General features: G+C 44.7%; 2 protein-coding genes across 2 annotated transcripts; one reads left to right on the top strand and one right to left on the bottom strand.

Moving 5' to 3' along the window:
* aars1 (alanyl-tRNA synthetase 1) lies at positions 1-15,037 on the bottom strand. The gene is made up of 20 exons (XM_079223054.1): positions 14,999-15,037; positions 12,063-12,220; positions 11,752-11,940; positions 10,723-10,868; positions 10,130-10,321; positions 8,880-9,024; positions 7,763-7,908; positions 7,524-7,632; positions 7,077-7,227; positions 6,299-6,423; positions 5,693-5,837; positions 5,406-5,584; positions 4,585-4,698; positions 4,216-4,422; positions 3,292-3,476; positions 2,028-2,136; positions 1,634-1,747; positions 1,339-1,545; positions 958-1,071; positions 1-854 (listed from the first exon to the last, which is right to left on the bottom strand). Exons 2-20 carry the CDS (start codon positions 12,204-12,206, stop codon positions 675-677), a joined length of 2,901 nt encoding a protein of 966 aa, XP_079079180.1. The 5' UTR covers positions 12,207-12,220; positions 14,999-15,037; the 3' UTR covers positions 1-674.
* Positions 15,038-15,632: 595 nt separating this feature from the next.
* On the top strand, positions 15,633-16,857 carry exosc6 (exosome component 6; the record flags this gene model as incomplete). The annotated part of the gene is made up of 2 exons (XM_079223217.1): positions 15,633-15,910; positions 16,249-16,857. The coding sequence occupies 2 exons, from the start codon at positions 15,633-15,635 to the stop codon at positions 16,781-16,783; spliced, it is 813 nt and encodes a 270-aa protein (XP_079079343.1). The 3' UTR covers positions 16,784-16,857.

The following is a 16,857-nucleotide window of genomic DNA, read 5'->3' as shown; positions in this document are numbered from 1 at the left end:
TTCAATCAATATTCAAATGTCAGCAAATGAAGCTACACAGATTAATTTTTTTTTTTTTTTAAACCTAAATTAAATCTGTTGATTACTTGCATGTCTATAATGGCTTGTTATTTGAAAAGCGAGACAATGATACAGCTAGTGCGTGTTAGACTCAAGTCCAGCCAATCACAGGAGGACTCTGGCTTTTGCTCACTCTTGGAGACATTTTTAGTCGCTTCATCTGTGCAGTACTTGCCGGTGGCTAAATCGATCAAAGGTACATCTGTCTTTCTCTGTCACAAGCATGAAATAGTGCAGTGGACACACCGAAATGAGACTCACGAATTATCTGCTGCCCTCTTCCACTCAACTGCATGAGAGTCTCGCTTTTTTACCCAAGCAACTGCCACAGAGATGAATCAATCATAGTGTTAATAAATAAATGAGTGGCTTGGTTAGTCGTCTGTCAACATAGTGAGCAAGAAACCTGAAAGCTAATTTTATTTAGTTGTTCTAATCTTTTGTGACCCAAGGGGAGCGGGAAGGAGGAGAGGAAATCAACGAAGGAAAGGAGGATCTTAGGTGATTTCTAACTCAATTAAGACAGAGGACTTTATTACTTTATTCCCACTTTGCGACCAAACCTATGTTCGCAACCTCCTCTTTCTCCTCCCACACAACACATCTCTCTGCTCTTAGTTCTCCCCCAGCTTAAGCTGTGCAAACTGGCTGGCCATCTGCAGCGCCTCCTGCAGGCACTGAGTGTTCTTGCCCGTGGCCTGTGCCGACATGTCCTTGCCGCCTCCTTTGCCGTCCAGCAGGGGGCACAGCTCCTGAACCCACTCGCTGGCCTTCAGACCGCGGTTGGCCACATCCTGAGGAGAGAAGGGGTGATCGCGGTTAAATATGTTTTTTTGTTTTCATTTTCTTGCCGCTGAATTGCTGCCGGTGCACAGTTTAACTGGATGGTCATGTTACCTGTGGGACTTGACACAGGCAGGTGATCTTGCCAGCTTCTGGGTCTACGGTGAAGAGCATGGCAGCGGTCTGAGGAGACTGCGACTTCAGCAGCTTCAGTGACTCGTTGAGTGCCTGAGAGAGGAGAAGGAGAAAAAAAAAAAAGCGAGTGGGGAAAGAGGGAATGGAGAGAAACAGGGAGGGACGAAAGAAAAGAGAAAACATTTTTCCTAATTAGCACTCTGAATGTGTCGAGGTCAGAACCAATGGGCTGATTTTGTCTCGTGGCAATAACACAATAATATAAAATATGAGACTGGCCATGACAAATGTGCAATACTGCATAAATACTGGCTTCATACAAATTCAGTTGCCTCCTTTCAATACAATCTTGACTCTCACCTTAGCTGAGGCTCCGACCTCCATCTCCATGACCAGCAGCGCTTGGTTCGGGCTGCTCTCTATCACCTCCTTGGTCTTTTCCAAGACTCTCTTCTGGATGTCAGCCTTGTAGTTGCGGTCCAAGTCGTCCATGGTCTTCTTCAGGCCCTTTAGGGATTCCCTCATCTCGTCCTTCTTCCACTGGGACATCACTGCTGTGCCTATCAACTGCAGGGAGGACGGACATGTTGGGACCACAGCACACGGTTGCTCTATTGGAATGAAGGGAGCGGGAAAAAAAAAAAAGCAATTTTACCTCCGTCATGTCGGCGATGTCTTTCTGAACGTCCTTGTTCGGGGCTGTCTGCTGCTTCACCTTGTCTCCCAGTCCGGACAAAGACTGGAGCAGGGAATCGGCTTTCCTCTGGGCCTGATGAATGTGACACGCGAGTCATGAGCAGTGCAGACAGGAGCGAGACAAGGGAGACGAGAAAAATGTGCAGGGAGAAGGGAAAGGAAAAGCAGCAGAGCGGTGGACGAGTAAGGAAGGGGGAAAGACAATAAAGATAACAAGGAGGATCAACCAGCGACTGTCGTCTAAAAATAGTAGAGATTCATTTGTCCTTGGGGTCTGGAGAGAAGGAAAAATGCTCCTTTCTATCACAGAGTTTACCACCATTCAGAAACAGTGTGTGTATATTAGCGCTTACCTTCTGGGCCTCTGTTCCCGTCACAGCAACAATGCGCCGGATGCCCTTAGCGATAGCCTCCTCCGAGACGATGACAAACGGCGCGGCGTGACCCGAGTTCTGCAGATGGCTGCACAAAAACAGCACACACATTACCAGAAGAGCTACACAAAACTGTGCGAGGTACGTGAGGAGGAGAGCGCCGAGGAGAAGGAGGAACACGAACGGGAGAGAGAAAACATTCAGAAACAGAAACATGGGGTTCTTTGAAGTACCTGCGGATTAAAACAACAGGAGGCATAACAACAGTTTACTAAATGGAATATGTTAAAACCTGAAGCGGCACTTAAGAAAGAAAAACAAGCTTTGTGCAAATGTCTCCTCCAGTGCTCGATTCAGAACCAACTCAATACAGACACAGAGGGTCGGTTTCAACACGCAAGTACATAAAATACAACTTGGAAATCACTTTTGACAGCAATCAAATAAAATGGGAAGTTTTCCAATAATCTATGGCTTACCTTGGCTTTCAGGTGGATTTTACAGCCCAGAGCAGACACCATAAAGGTGAGCAGAGCAAGTCTAATCGCACAGGGATACGGCCGCTTCACCGTAAAGACTCACAAATCCAATTAATGGTTTCCACATTACACACCGCCACTGGGCAGGTTCGACTCTTCTAAAAAACGTTGGCTTTATGCAGATGCAGAGACGACTCTCCGTCTCCGAGGTCGATGCGAGAACATGACCTTCATGGCAAACACACGATCAAAAGCAGGAGCTTGTGAAACTAAAAAGGCCAACGGGTTTAAACGTGTGTTTTGGTTCTGCTACTTTATCAATTTTCAAGCACATTTGTGAAACTTCACATAAACACATTTAACTGACGCCTCATCATCATGTGTGATGTGACAGCTTTGGGGCATGTGAACACGGTCGTCATTTCCCCGCTAAGCTAGTTCTGTTTAGCTACATTATATTAGAATTTTTATACTCTTCTTTAATTGTCTTTGCAGAAATATGGTCATCTCTGATTTAGACTGACAGCTGACCCTGGAAACAGGACGTGTGCATTTTGCTGCTTGACTTCCCATATTCTGATATGAACATATGTACACCATGTATGTGGCAAAAGTTGTTCTCAGTTTAAAAAAATAAGCCTCGATATGCAAACCGACTCCTTATCTGCCATCTGGGATTTAAAAAATGCTCCGTTCTTAAACCAGTAATAATTGATGACAAGTTGTAAAATGCATGAGAAATGGAATAAAGCATCAACACTCACGTTCCCCCACAAAACTCAATGGAGGTGAGGGAACCAGCAGTGCTGTCGGGCTTCTCCAGCAGCTCCTCAACGGGGATGCCGATGGACACGACTCGGACGGGGTCGGGGTAGGTCTCATCGAACACGGCGCGCAGGCCCTGGATGGCCTTGGCTTTTGCTAGTGGGGCATCCAAGGCGTACACCGGCTGGAGAGAGCAAAGCACCCGAGAAAGCACCCGTCAGCTGATGGTTTAGATGGAGTCAATAATCACGAGTATTATGTGAAAGGCAAAGCCGTGTGAATCTTTAATAAGGATCATTTGATCATCTCTTCAGCAAGAGACATAAAGCATTGACTTAGTCATACAAAACCTTGAGCTAGTGTGGCACCCTGGACATTTTAAGGGCTAACATTGTTTCAGAAGTGTTATTGTATTATATTGTGTGAGTACATTGCGCCCTGACAGCATTCATTTCTGGTTATTATAATTTAAAATGGTTTGTGTAACTTGTGGACTCGCCTGTTTTCATCTGCAGTGGCTGCAGGACGATACTCGTTTTCACCAATAGGTGGCAGTAGCGGGTGTTTGTCATGACTGCGCTGTTGTCTCTAAAACCAACAAGTTTGAGCAGTGAAATATCGTCCAGATACTTGTAGTGATTGATTTGGACTCTATTGTTTTGTGTTTACAGGCGAGACAAGGTCCACAAGCGCCATGTATATGTGTGTTGAGTTCGGTCACTTTTGCTTTGGACTCTATTGTTGTGTGTTTACAGAGAAGACAAGAAGAATTGAGCACAATAAATAAATATGGACCACACTAAATGAAGACTCTGGTGCCGTGTGTAACACTAGCATCCTTTCAAACCGTTCTCTTCCTTTTTCGGTGGAAATGGACTAGAATCTGTTGTGTGATTTCGTTTCATGCTTATTCCCCCACTGACCTTGGCATCTTTTATCATGGCACAAGCGATCTCCTCAGTGCGGCGGACCTCCCCCGTGCTCAGGGCACCTTTAGCAGTGAAGTCAAATCGCAGGCGGTCGGGGGCCACCAGGGAGCCCCTCTGGTCTGCCTCCCCCAACACCCCCCGCAGGGCGAAGTTCAAGATGTGTGTGGCGGTGTGGTTGCTCATGATGGGCCTGCGACGAGCCTGGAAAGAGAATATGATCACAGCGTCACCCAGACGTAATAAAACAGACAAACCTGAGGAAGTCATAAACTGCTCGTCAGGCCACTTAACTGCCTCAATATCATGCATGTACTTGATTCTGTAGTTTAAAAACAAGAACAGACAGACTGCATGTGATCTCACCTCATCTACGCGTAGTGTAACGCGGTCTCCAACCTTCAGAACGCCATAGACCGTCCCCAGATGGAGAACGTAACCTCCTCGAACCTGCGTATTCTTTACCGTGAACTCCATCCGCTGCAAAGACAGGGTGAAAGACGGGGCGACAGAATGGACATGTTTTTGTTCTGCAGAAAACAGTCAGTTTAGTTAGAAAGCTCGTGTGGTATTTTGTTCTGGCCTTTTGTTTTTGTTTTTAAACTCATGCTTCACATTTTTTTAAGGGTTTTCTGTAACCGTGTCGAATACGGAGGAGAAAACAAGACTTATGAAGGCAGAGGAGGTTCCTTTAGCAAGTCTTCACATCCTCAGCAAAAACGAGTATAGAAAGCATATAAAGACGTAGAAGAGAAACAAACCGCTGACATTTGAATAGATTTGTTTTTGACAGATTGTCTTGTGCATTTTTACGCCATTCAGCTTCTCACTCATGAGACAGACGAAAGGCTGGAAGTATCACAGTTTTGACAGGATGATAGATGAGAGCAATTTAGTTCCTTTTCATCTAACAGAGGGAGTTTTTGCCTTCAGGCATCATCTTTTTCATCTTATTTTTTTAACACCAACTAGATAGTGTTATTTCTCAAGTCAAGAAATTTAATTTTAGCATCTGCAGAAACATGTTTTCTGCAGATGAAGAGGAAAAACGCAACACACCAACCCAGAAAAAGACTCTTTACCTCCTCTTTTACAAAACACTCTCAAACAGCATCAGTGGAGCTCGTGCTGAGAAGCACCCTGCAATCAACATCGTAGTTGTTGTTTTTAAATTGCGTTGCACTTACGTCCCCTGTGCTGTCGTCCTCTCGAACCATGTAGCCCTCGTCGAATGTCTGCCCGCCCTGCTCGGCGTAGAAGGACGTCTGGTCGAGCAGCACGCCGCACTCCTGACCCGTGGTCACGCTGTCGCAGAAGACGCGGTCGCAGCGCAGGGCGAGCACCGTGGATAAGGGCTGATCAAACTCTAGACACGCAGACAAGTGGAGAGTTAGAGCGTGGATGTCCCGGAAAACACAGCCGCCCAAACTGGACTTAAACGTCTGCTGGTGAGCACGCAAACAAAATCACTGACTGTAGTTGCCGTTTGCCTCGGAGGTGTATTTGTATTTGGAAGAGTCATCTGTTGCTGGGATGTTCTTGTTTCTCAGCTCCTCGATGGCGTAGATGTCCAACATCATGTGGTCGACGTCTCCTGCCCCCTTGCCCTGGGACTTTAACTACACACAATACACACAGTTTAGTGGAATAACACTTAAAAACTCCTTTAAAAAAGGAGACATTTATGAAACATTCATTCAAAAACTGACAGATTATGAACAAATAAAGCAAATCATAGTTGTTTTATTTAGTGGCAGCATGTTTCAAGTCAGCTCAGTGATGTGTTGTACAGCAGTCAGAGGCCGCAGTACCATAGAGATTCATCTTTTGCAAAAATCGAACAACAAGGGATTATCACAGTGCTGCAAAGTAAAAGAGGGTTTATTTAAAAACAGCAGGTGCACAGCTCCTGACTCTGACTCACAGTGCAATACTGGAGAGCGCTGACAGAAAGCAAAATGGAGTGTTCCCACAGGAGTGGAAACAAAACACTGCTCAGTGGAGTTTCCCCCATCACAGAGCAGACATGGACAAATTCAAACAAACAATGAGAAAGCTCCCTTCCCCTTCATCTCCTCACCTGTGCTGCCTTCTTCTCCTCTTCAAAGGCAGCGGTGTCCACCGCCATGCCTTTCTCCTCTGCGATGAGGGAGGTCAGGTCCAGGGGGAAGCCGTATGTGTCATACAACAGCCATGCTGTGTCACCTGGACGAACACGGGCAGAGAGAGGGTTAATAAAATAAGATGCTTGATATGCAGGAGAGGCATCTGTCTGAAGCAGTAATGCTCAAAGACTCATCGAGGCAAACAGTAAACCAATTTCATAGAAATGCAGTCATCATTTTGATCAACTGAGAGAAGTTTGATGCAAAAAGCTTCAACCGTGCTGTTATTGTATTTCCAACAAATCAATTGGGAATGAGGCTTGTTAAGACTTGTACTTTGGAATTAGCGTCTCATTTTGTGCACAAATTATACTGAAATGTGTTTAAAAACCCTGAGGTAGACTACAATCACTCTTCACGGCCTGAGAGATCTGGATTTTAGCTTTCCAAAAATTGTAGACCCTCTTATTTCTTCTAAATATTAAATAAGAAAGATTTGCAATGAAAGCAGATCCGTAACGGCAACAAACACAGTCTGATTGTATTAAAAGAAGAAGAAAAAAGAAGAAGGAGAGAGGGAAGAGCAAAGAGATAGGGTGGTGAGGAGTCCTGTGAATTTTAGAAAGGATGAAAGAAACCTGTTGAAATTCTAAGTTTAAAGCCGTTCCAACACATGATATCTTACAATAAACCTAAACTCCTTCCAGCGTGTGCACATGCCAGCGGCAAAGCTTCCCGTTAACTGGGTCTCACCTGGAATGGTCTTGCTGTCTCCCAGACTCATGATCTTCCGGTCAAGGATACGGCGTCCCCTGGTGAGGGTCTTGAGGAACTGCTCTTCCTCCTCATTAATAATGTCCTTCACCACTTCTGGGTCTTTCTTCAGCTCCGGGAAGGCATTGCCCTGGAGGTATGAGAGTGAAAGAAGACATGGAAAAGGTGAAAGAGGGAACGTAGAGAGGAGGTCATCTCAGACAATTGTGCGAGTATAATGCATAATGTTGGCGGGTAGAACTGTATATAGATAACACCAGGAGGCCTGGTGGCATATCTGTGCTAGCCTTCCGTCCGTCCACTTTAACAGTTCATTCAACTTGTAGAAAACAAAGTTTAAGGACAACGAGTCCTTTCAAATTCATGTGTCACAGACCATCGAGGCCAGAATTAAAAAAAAAAAGTAAAAAAATATAAAAATCTCACCAGGGAATCGACCACCACATCCACCAGAGTGGCAAAGAAGCCTTTCTGAGCTCCCAGCTTCTCGTGAGAGTAACGCACAGCGCGGCGCAGGATCCTCCGCAACACGTAGCTGAACAAAGCGCGAACGGCAAAGCATTACGATAAAGTGTGAAAAACTGCAAATCCCTGCATTCAAAGCCACGCCGTCTGAAAAAAATCTAATCTGCAATCACAAATCAAAGTATACTCTAATGTCTCACCCTCGTCCTGTGTTGTCAGGCCGGCCGCCATCCGACAGGGCGATGGTGATGGTGCGGGCGTGATCAGCCAGCACCCGGTAGGCCATGTCAATGCCGTCAGTATCCTCGGCACCTACTTTACCGGTGTACGGTCGAGCACCTGTACTCTGAAACAAACACAAGAAATCAGCCCTGGAATCTGTGAGTGGGGAGTCCTGATTAGATTAGGCGGACGTGGGCGTGTTCATTTACAATTAATAACATTAAATTAATTGCTTATGTTTACCCTGTTAGAACATAGATCTAGCTTTAGTTCAGATTTAGCTGCAGCCTTCTGAACCATTTGAAGACTTTTAATACTATTGCAATAGCACTGTAAGACCTTCTTATCTTGTATGTTTTCATCATGTCTGATTTTTTTTCTTCCCCTTTTGTTTTTGGAGTTTACATCTGATGGAAAATGTGCTAGAAAAATAAACTTGATTGATATTCCTGTCTTTAAAAGTTTAATAATACCATTATTGTAAGAAAAATTGGGAAAATTTTAATGGATTTTCGCTGACAAATATACACAAGTAGAGAAAAGCTTGAAAATGTCAACGTTCTGAGTGCTTGTGTTTCTGAGTCAAACTGCACCATTTAGCTCGTCTCGATCAGCTGCGCGTGTCCAGCAGCAATCAAAGGTTGCCGTGGTGATGGTAACCTCAAAAAACTTTAAAGCTTCTCTGCACTCAAGCTGCGATGTCACCCACTGTCAACAGCGCTGTACTACCATTATGAACTCAGGAAGGGTCAGAAAACAGCATAAAACTAATTATGATAATGCAAAAAAAAAACTGTAAAAATATTTCAAAAAGCTGACTTGTACTTAAATAGTGCAACGCCTTGTGAACTGATTAAAATTCACAGGAAGTCTGTCGCTGGGAGTATGGAGAAAGAGTAGCATTTAAAAGTGGAGGTAGGTTTAAGATCATTTGAAAATGTCTCATGTAAATGTAAAAAGCACACGGGTAGAAACAAGTAGTTTAAGAATAATTTGGATCACGCGGAATTTAGCATTCACGCGGTTAGCATTACCTGAGAAGTGACATGTTTCTGCACTTCCATTCAGTGACACAAATCGGGTGCATTTCGTTACCTTCTGAATGGCTTCAAAGTACGGGACGAAGAGGTCGGTGTCATAGTTGGACATCTTGCACTGCAGTATGGACACCAGGCGCTCCAGACCCATCCCCGTGTCGATGCTCTTCTTAGGCAGCGGCTTCAGCTCGGTCTCTGACTCTCTAAGCAGATGGAACGAGAAGCAAGAGTTAAAAACAGATTCCCTGAAGAAGCACTTTTGACTAAACGGCCTCACAGTGGGAGGCACACAGGTTTTTCTAACTGCGCGCATTTGTTGAAAGAGGATCATACAGTTTTGCTCAGTTCCCGTCAAACACTGAATTTTTTTGGGTATGAGCAATTATTCTCGGTTTTATCCCAAAACCATTTCTTTCCTGGCTCTTCTGTCATGCAAAGTCCACACATTTAAAACCCTTTTAGAAACCAGATTGTGGGTTTACACGGACCAAGTGATCAGATTTTATTCATAAAAACAGATCACATGTAAAAAATGAAGAAAAATAACCTGTACATTTCTTTGTACTGCACAGACAACAGAGCTGTTAGGAGTGGTGGAGAGATGGGGAGTACATATGATTCAGTAGTACGAAACAGATGACAATAAAAGGCGTGTCCAAATTCCAACAACACCTAATCTAAATGTCTAGTTAGGTGTGTTAGCTCTCTTCCTGGGCCAAACAACTTACAACCCACTGAACTGGTTACCAGCTTCGACTGAAACAGACAGCCGTGAGGGGTTAGAGTGAAGGAATGAACCATGAACAACTTAACATTTATCCCACAGTAAGTAATCTATGTGCAGATGTGTGAATAATTGCACCAATTTGACCAGAAAACCTCTGAACAATGCCGCCTGAAAAAGCATTGAGCCGTTGAGTTGTAAGTTGTTTGGCCCACATATGTGCAGCATTTAGAAAAAAAGCTCAGAGAAACACGCTGAACACCAGAGGGTCACGACAATACAGAAAGAATATGAAGAAGAAAAAAAAAGAAAAAGTGATGCACACGGATGGTTATCCATCGCATGACTCCGAATGAAACGTCTCAAAAGACAGACACAATAACAAACAGGCTGGATGTACTGAAAAGTAAAAAGAAAGTGGTTTATTTCTCTGTCCTTTCCATAGGGTTGTCAGACACGTACAATAACAATCGGAGCCTGTCAGCAGTAAAAACAAGCGCTTTTAGTGGACATACGGTGAGGAATTGCATTGAAGGTTTGCGGATACTCTGATCAGTGGCTGTGTGTTTGTTTAAGTCTGTTACCTGTTGAACTGAATGAACACCAGGTTCCAGATCTCCAGGACATTGGGATCGTCCATGTTCACCAGGTGAGAGGCGTCCCTCCCTCCGATGCGGTCAAAGTGGATCTCACTGCAGGGACCGCAGGGACCGGTGTCCCCCATCTCCCAGAAGTTATCCTTCATACTGCCTGGCAGGATGCGAGCCTCGGCCACCCTGGGAGGAACAGAGGGAGCAGAGGGAGGGGTGTAAAAATGCAGTTGTGGGAAAATTAGGACCTGTATATAGTGTTTTTCCCCTGTGCTTCAATCATTTATTTGAGATATACACGATGGGAATATTTAACCAGTGATACTTCACTTTACAAGGTCAATGTGCCTTTAAGATATTTTAACCTACTCTGATCAGTGTATGAAAGATTACAACATTGAAGTAACAGTCTGAGGGCCAATATTCCCACTGTGTTCTCACAAAAACAACAGAAAGAAGTCTGATAATTAGAAATCTGAAGAAAAGCTAACTAATGATAATTTGCACACAGAGTGCAGTGATTATTAGAAGTTGCTCAAAGATGCCCTGAAGCAAATGCCTTCATCTCGTTCACAAGCTAGGCTCACCCCAGATCGATCCAGATCTGTTTGCACTCCAGGTCCGGCTCCAGGCCTGCGTCAGCGTGACCCCCGAAGTATGTGACGTAGAGACGGTCTATGGAAATACCGAACTCCTGGGTCAGCAGCTCCAAAGCCATCTTACAGGCCAGGTGCTGCAAGATGTAGGTGGGCAGACGAAGAATGAGCAGAGACGTGACTTGAAAGCACACTTCTGGTTTAGAAGCCAATGTGAGGTGAAAATAAATAAATAAATAAATAAATAAATAAATATATATATATATATATATATATATGATAGTGACAAAAAAAAATCTATTCTTAAAATTTGTGAAAAAGTGTATTCTTGCACGTTAATGAAGCAAGTTTATTAACGGTTGGATGCCATGTTGGCAGGCAGAGATAAGATACAGAGACATAATAATAAATTTCCTCGTGCAGTTCAGCGTGCGGGGATACACTCCAGATCTAACACTTTACTGGGAAAAATAAACTTATTTAAAGTAAGCCATTTTTAGGGACGTTACTTTGGATGTCCTTCTGCTAGTATTTCATCCAAAAAAAGAAATCCGGAAAAATTCTGTATTAACTCAGCAGAATAAACTTGTAGCTGCATTAAGCCACAGTTCTAGTCAAAAAGCCACACAAACTCGGCCACAGTGCACTTTATCTTCATGTCAAAATGAAGGGCACTGCAGCAGATAAAAAGGTGCAAGGAGAGCCAGACAAATAAGTCTGCAAGACTGATATAGATTAGTCGATATTAGTGGCAAGAAAATGCTGTACAGAAATAGAAACTGAATGCAGTGATATGCTGTTTTTCCACTGTAAAATGTACTGCGTGACATTTTGGTCACATAAAGAAAAGGAAATCTAATGGATCTGTGTCAAGGTTGTTTAATTTATTTTTTATATTATACTTATTTATTAAAACTCAATATAGTTATGAAATATGTATAGAGGTGTCTGCCTCAAAAAGCCAATATCAGTCGTATCATTACTGCAAGGTGATAACTGAGAAGTATGACAGCGTGATACCTTAAAGTAGTCCCCAAAGGACCAGGACCCCAGCATCTCGAAGAAGGTGTGGTGGTAGACATCTTTACCCACATCGTCCAGGTCGTTGTGCTTGCCTCCTGCGCGGATACACTTTTGGGTGTTGGCGGCACGACGCAGCTTGGCCATGGGGTGGGACGGGTCGATGGTGTTGAGGAAGATGGGCTTGAACTGAGACGAAGCGGCACAAAAAGACAAATTCGTGAGTCGTGTATGCTTCAAGGAGCTTAGATTTGCAGCATTGGGTCAAACCGTTAAAAAAAAAGACACCTTGGCAGAGAGAAACAGTGTACCTGGTTCATGCCAGCGTTGGCGAAAAGCAGCGTGGGGTCGTCCAGTGGGATGGTGGAAGATGAGTGGACATAATTGTGCTCAAAGCGACGGAAGAAGTCAACGAACTTCTCGCGGATTTGAGAAGCACTCAAAGAGGAGTCCATCCTGAAACAGCTGTCTGGGCAAAAATACACAAACATTAATACTGTATAATTCAGCTCCATGTCCAGTTCACTTGTTCTGGGTCCCTGCAAGTGTTCCAGTGACAACATTATCATATGTATAGTAATCCTAACAGTTTGCTAAGTACATTTTCTTTTTCATTGAGGTGAAAAGAAACTGGTTCATATGAAAATCATGATTAAATATACATTCCGAAAATGTGTATGCTTGCATGTTAATGAAGCAAGTTTATTTGATGAATCAGCCATGTTGACGGCACAGGAAAGACGCTGAGACATATCAACAAATCCAATCGCGCAGTCCGGCGTGCTGGGATACTACTTTCTTTTTCCATGGATTCGTGGCTACCTGGAACCACCAGGGGGGAGGACCGCGGTCCTCCCCCCTGGCCCTGCTGATGCAACTGGCCTGGAGCTGGTCCTGCCAGCAGCCATGGCCCTGCTTTCTCCTCCCACTGCCCCTGTGATGCCCCTCCTCTCTACCTCCTTCTGATTCATGGATCGTGGCTATCTGGATCATGGACCATGCATACTACTCATTATATGAATAATTTCGGTCACATTCATTGAATGTGCTGTAACTCTGTTACGTTATTCATTCTGGCCACATGACATCTATTGCTTCTGTCCATCCGGGGAGAGGGATCCTCCTCTGTTGCTCTCCCTCAGGTTTCTTCCCCTTTTTTTTCCCTGTGAAAGGGTTTTTACTATCTTTATTGGGGGAGTTTTTCCTGATCCGATGTGAGGTCCCGGGATGGGGATGTCATGTGTACAGATTGTAAAGCCCTCCGAGGCAAACTTGTATTTGTAATGTTGGGCTATATAAAATAAACTGAATTGAACTTGAGATTCAATACTTTGCTGGGGGAAAAACCATTGGGCTACATGACCAAACTTGTGTGAGATAATATAAATTGCCATTTATCATGGAACTTTACGTACCGTTTATACCATGATAGCTATCTCTTCAATTTGTCTAGTTGTATATGGCCATTGTGAGCAATTTTTCCCAATGAATGCTTTAGAGCAATACTGAGTTTTTAACATGCCTTTTGCATCAGTGTGACGGAGAACCTTGATCAGGTAGCCCAGGCTACAGATAGACAGCTTTATTTCATCGTTGTAATTTCTCAGTTGCCTTTTCAGAAGATTTATTATAACTAATATTTAGTTTTACGCAGATGGACACGTTTAAGTCTTTACATCAGCACAGTATGTCAACAACTAAACAGAGACCCATAGAATCAGTTGGTCTATTAGTTACAGAGATGGCAAATACATTCAACACTTACATCTGTTTACAGCGTCCTTATTGTGCGTTATAAACCAATATGAATGTTTAACTTCTTGTTGTGCCTAAAGTCAAGTATTTTTTTAGGTTGTGTCCTAACAGACCATCTTTACAGAGCAGAACGTTTCTGCTCTGTAATTTCGCTCCAACAACACGGCCTCTTTGGCTCTTCTCATAAAACCCAAAGGCAACTTGGGAAACCTGTGAGGCAGGCGAGGCTTTTCATGTCGCGTTCTTTGTACTCACCGTTTCTCAATCGTGAAATGCACCTGAACAAAAGCCTTGAGGCTTGATTGCATTCAGGGCAAAACAATGACAGTATTTTGGTCAGGTGGAGCTTCAGTTTGACACAAGAAGTTCAGAGAGTGGTGGTGGGGATATAGCAGCAGCCGTTAAAGAAGCAATTCTGGGGTCACGTCAATGAAAACAACCAAAAGTAGAGCAATCCATTGCATCGGGAAAAATTAGTGCCATTAAGGATTTGAAGGATCTGAATTCAATTTAAATGTTGTTTTGGTCTTTTCAGCAAGCACCATAGCTACAGCAACAATGATGCCTATAATTAAAACGCAGTACAGTAGAATTCCCATTAGTGGACTCATTCATAAACTAGCTAGCAAAAGAAGAAACCACCCAGCCAATGCCTTCAGCCCTCTGGGGCCAGTAAGCAGACGGTAGACCGCCACCATCCCCATCCTGACTACGAAACCACCCCGTTGGCAACGACAAAACGCTTGGGGTGATGGGATGGAAACTTTGGCCTCTGCAAAGAACAGACCTGGTGTATTGTGCAAAAAAATAATTGCTTATTGCATCATAAAGCAGAAAAACCTAACAAAGGACATGGGGGGGGGGATACAACAGGAGAATACAGCGTCAACAGGGAAAGTGGTGCACTTTTAAGGACACACAAAAAAAGGATGAACACATTTTGTGTTGGTTCTTATCTGTAATCACGTGACTGACAGTTCAGGGTGGTTTCAAGTTCTGAAGCCAACATCTTTAAGTCCACAGAGTTAAACTGCCAAGTTAGTCAGCAGAGCAGCCCTGTGCTGAAACACATTCCCATTGGGGAGTACCACAAATGACTGAATCCGCAGCTCTAACGTGACGTCTCAGAGGGGTAATTTCCTTTCCTCCTGCTGACGAACACAAGTCCTCCCATGTCGCCTTTGCACCTCCGCTGTAAACAAGTGCTCAGAAATCGTTTCCACAAAAATACTGCAAGTCACGCCACACACGGCTCCTCGCAAACTGCTTCTAAAAGCCGTCAGGCAGCATTGTCAGACCGTCGGGTGGTTGTAATGTGCTGTGGAGAGCAGAGGCGAGCTAGCTTGACAAGCTGACGTTAGCAATGGGAACAGAAACCGGCTCCCTCGGTCTGTCCCGCAGACACACAACTCTAACAGAGAAGCTTCTTTAGCGATATCCGCGGTACACGTTTTGTATTTCAACAGCACCTCAACAAAAGGGTAATACTCACAGAAGTCGCAATTCCCGCAGAGTGAATCAGGTACTTGTCTCTCTGACACACCGCTTTAGCCCACGCTGCTCGACCAAAGGAAAGCAGAGTCAGAGGCCACGCCCATGGCCGCCGCCCATTGGCCCGGCCGCACCGGTACGTTGAGCAATGTAGATTTCTATTGGACGAGCCTACTGTCACTCTTAGCCGAGCCCGCCACATGAATGGTACAAACTTCCTTGGTTTGGCTGATGCAATGGAAAAGACGCCGGTGTCAATAGATATGTTTTGATCCGCTTGATTAAACATGTTAGTTAATAAAATGTTTGTCAATAAAAATATACCTTAAAATGTTTCGTCAATGGTAGTTTCAGGTCGTTGGTTTGGGTGTTTAGGTTCTGGACAAGTCACCAGGAGATGTATCAAACACATCGTGTAATAATTTGTGATTTTGTGACACAATAATGCAAATAAAATATCATTAATTGTTTAATTGCAGCCGCACATCAGATGTGTCTATCGCTGATGTAACGCTAGCCCCGTCACTGCAACGATTGGCGGAAACTTTATTCGGCTCGCTGTGTTTCCCGGGGGAAGGTATTTTCTGCCGGACTTGTTCAGGCGCGACTGGTTTTGCACCGAACATCCACGCGCCATGCCGACTGACACCAAACGTGTTCGCGGCCCAGAAGCGTCCCAAAGTCCGTCTTTGTTTTTGGGCAAACCGGCGGCCGTCCTTCCCTCGCGCGAGCCCCGGCCGGACGGGCGGCAGCGGGACCAAGTGGACGTCCGGCCCGTTTTTGTCCGTTGCGGGCTGGTGAGCCAGGCTAAAGGCTCCGCGTACATCGAGGCTGGAAACACCAAGTTGATGTGCTGCGTTTACGGCCCCAGAGAAATGGAGCGGAAAGATGACACCGACATGAAATGTGGAAGGTATGTAGGGATTTAATGAATGTATTAATGTATTTCATTCGACTTGTTTATTGCGGTAAAAGCACGCGAGCCTGAATTAATAAGCAATACAACAGTCATACTACGGTTGTGTATGACGAGTTGATTACCAACTAACCACTAAACATAAAAAAAAAATGCTGTAACATTAAATAACACTTTGAATCATGCATGAGTTTAGTTAGGTTTGACCTCAAGCATATGCATCCCTACTTGCATAGTATGCATTTGAAGTGGACACTGATGTTTGTGATTGGGTTCTACAGGAAGAGTTCATGAAGACAACAAAGCTGTATTATTGTGTCTCTCTTTGTATCCAGGTTGATCACTGACATGCGTTTCGCTCCATTCTCCTGCCTGGAGAGGGGCTCCTGGATTCAGGGGAGCCAGGAAAAGGACCTCTCTCTGATGCTGTACGAGAGTCTGCAGCCAGCCGTGTGCCTCACCAAATATCCCCGCTCTCAGATCGAGGTCAACGTGATGGTTCTCGAGAACAGCGGTTCCGTTCTGGCCCATGCAGTCACGTGCGCGTCGCTCGCTCTCGCGGACGCTGGGATCGAAATGTACGATCTGGTGCTCGGTTGTTCAATGCGCCAGGATGGCGCCTCTTACGTGGTCGACCCTTCTTACGTGGAGGAAAGCGGCTGCAGCGACAACCAGGGCGGTCTGACCGTTGCGTTCCTCCCTAGCCTGAACCAAATTTCTGGGCTGCAGTCAGATGGAGAAATGGCTGAAGAGACTCTGACAGCCGGCGTGCGGACCTGCATCGAGGGATGCTATAAACTGTACCCGGTCATCCAACAAGCCCTGTCCAAAGCTGTGCGCAGGGCAGCGCCCCCACCCTCAGAGAGCTGAGAGACTCTGTCACCAATAACTACTCAGTACAGAGCTTTTCTACTTTACAACTTCCAGTTCTTATAACCTATGAT

The sequence above is a fragment of the Taurulus bubalis genome (assembly GCF_910589615.1).
Source record: "Taurulus bubalis genome assembly, chromosome: 9".
In the NCBI taxonomy this organism is placed as follows: Eukaryota; Metazoa; Chordata; class Actinopteri; order Perciformes; family Cottidae; genus Taurulus; species Taurulus bubalis.
Note: the sequence above shows the minus strand (reverse complement) of the source record. Positions and strands in the feature narration are given on the sequence as shown.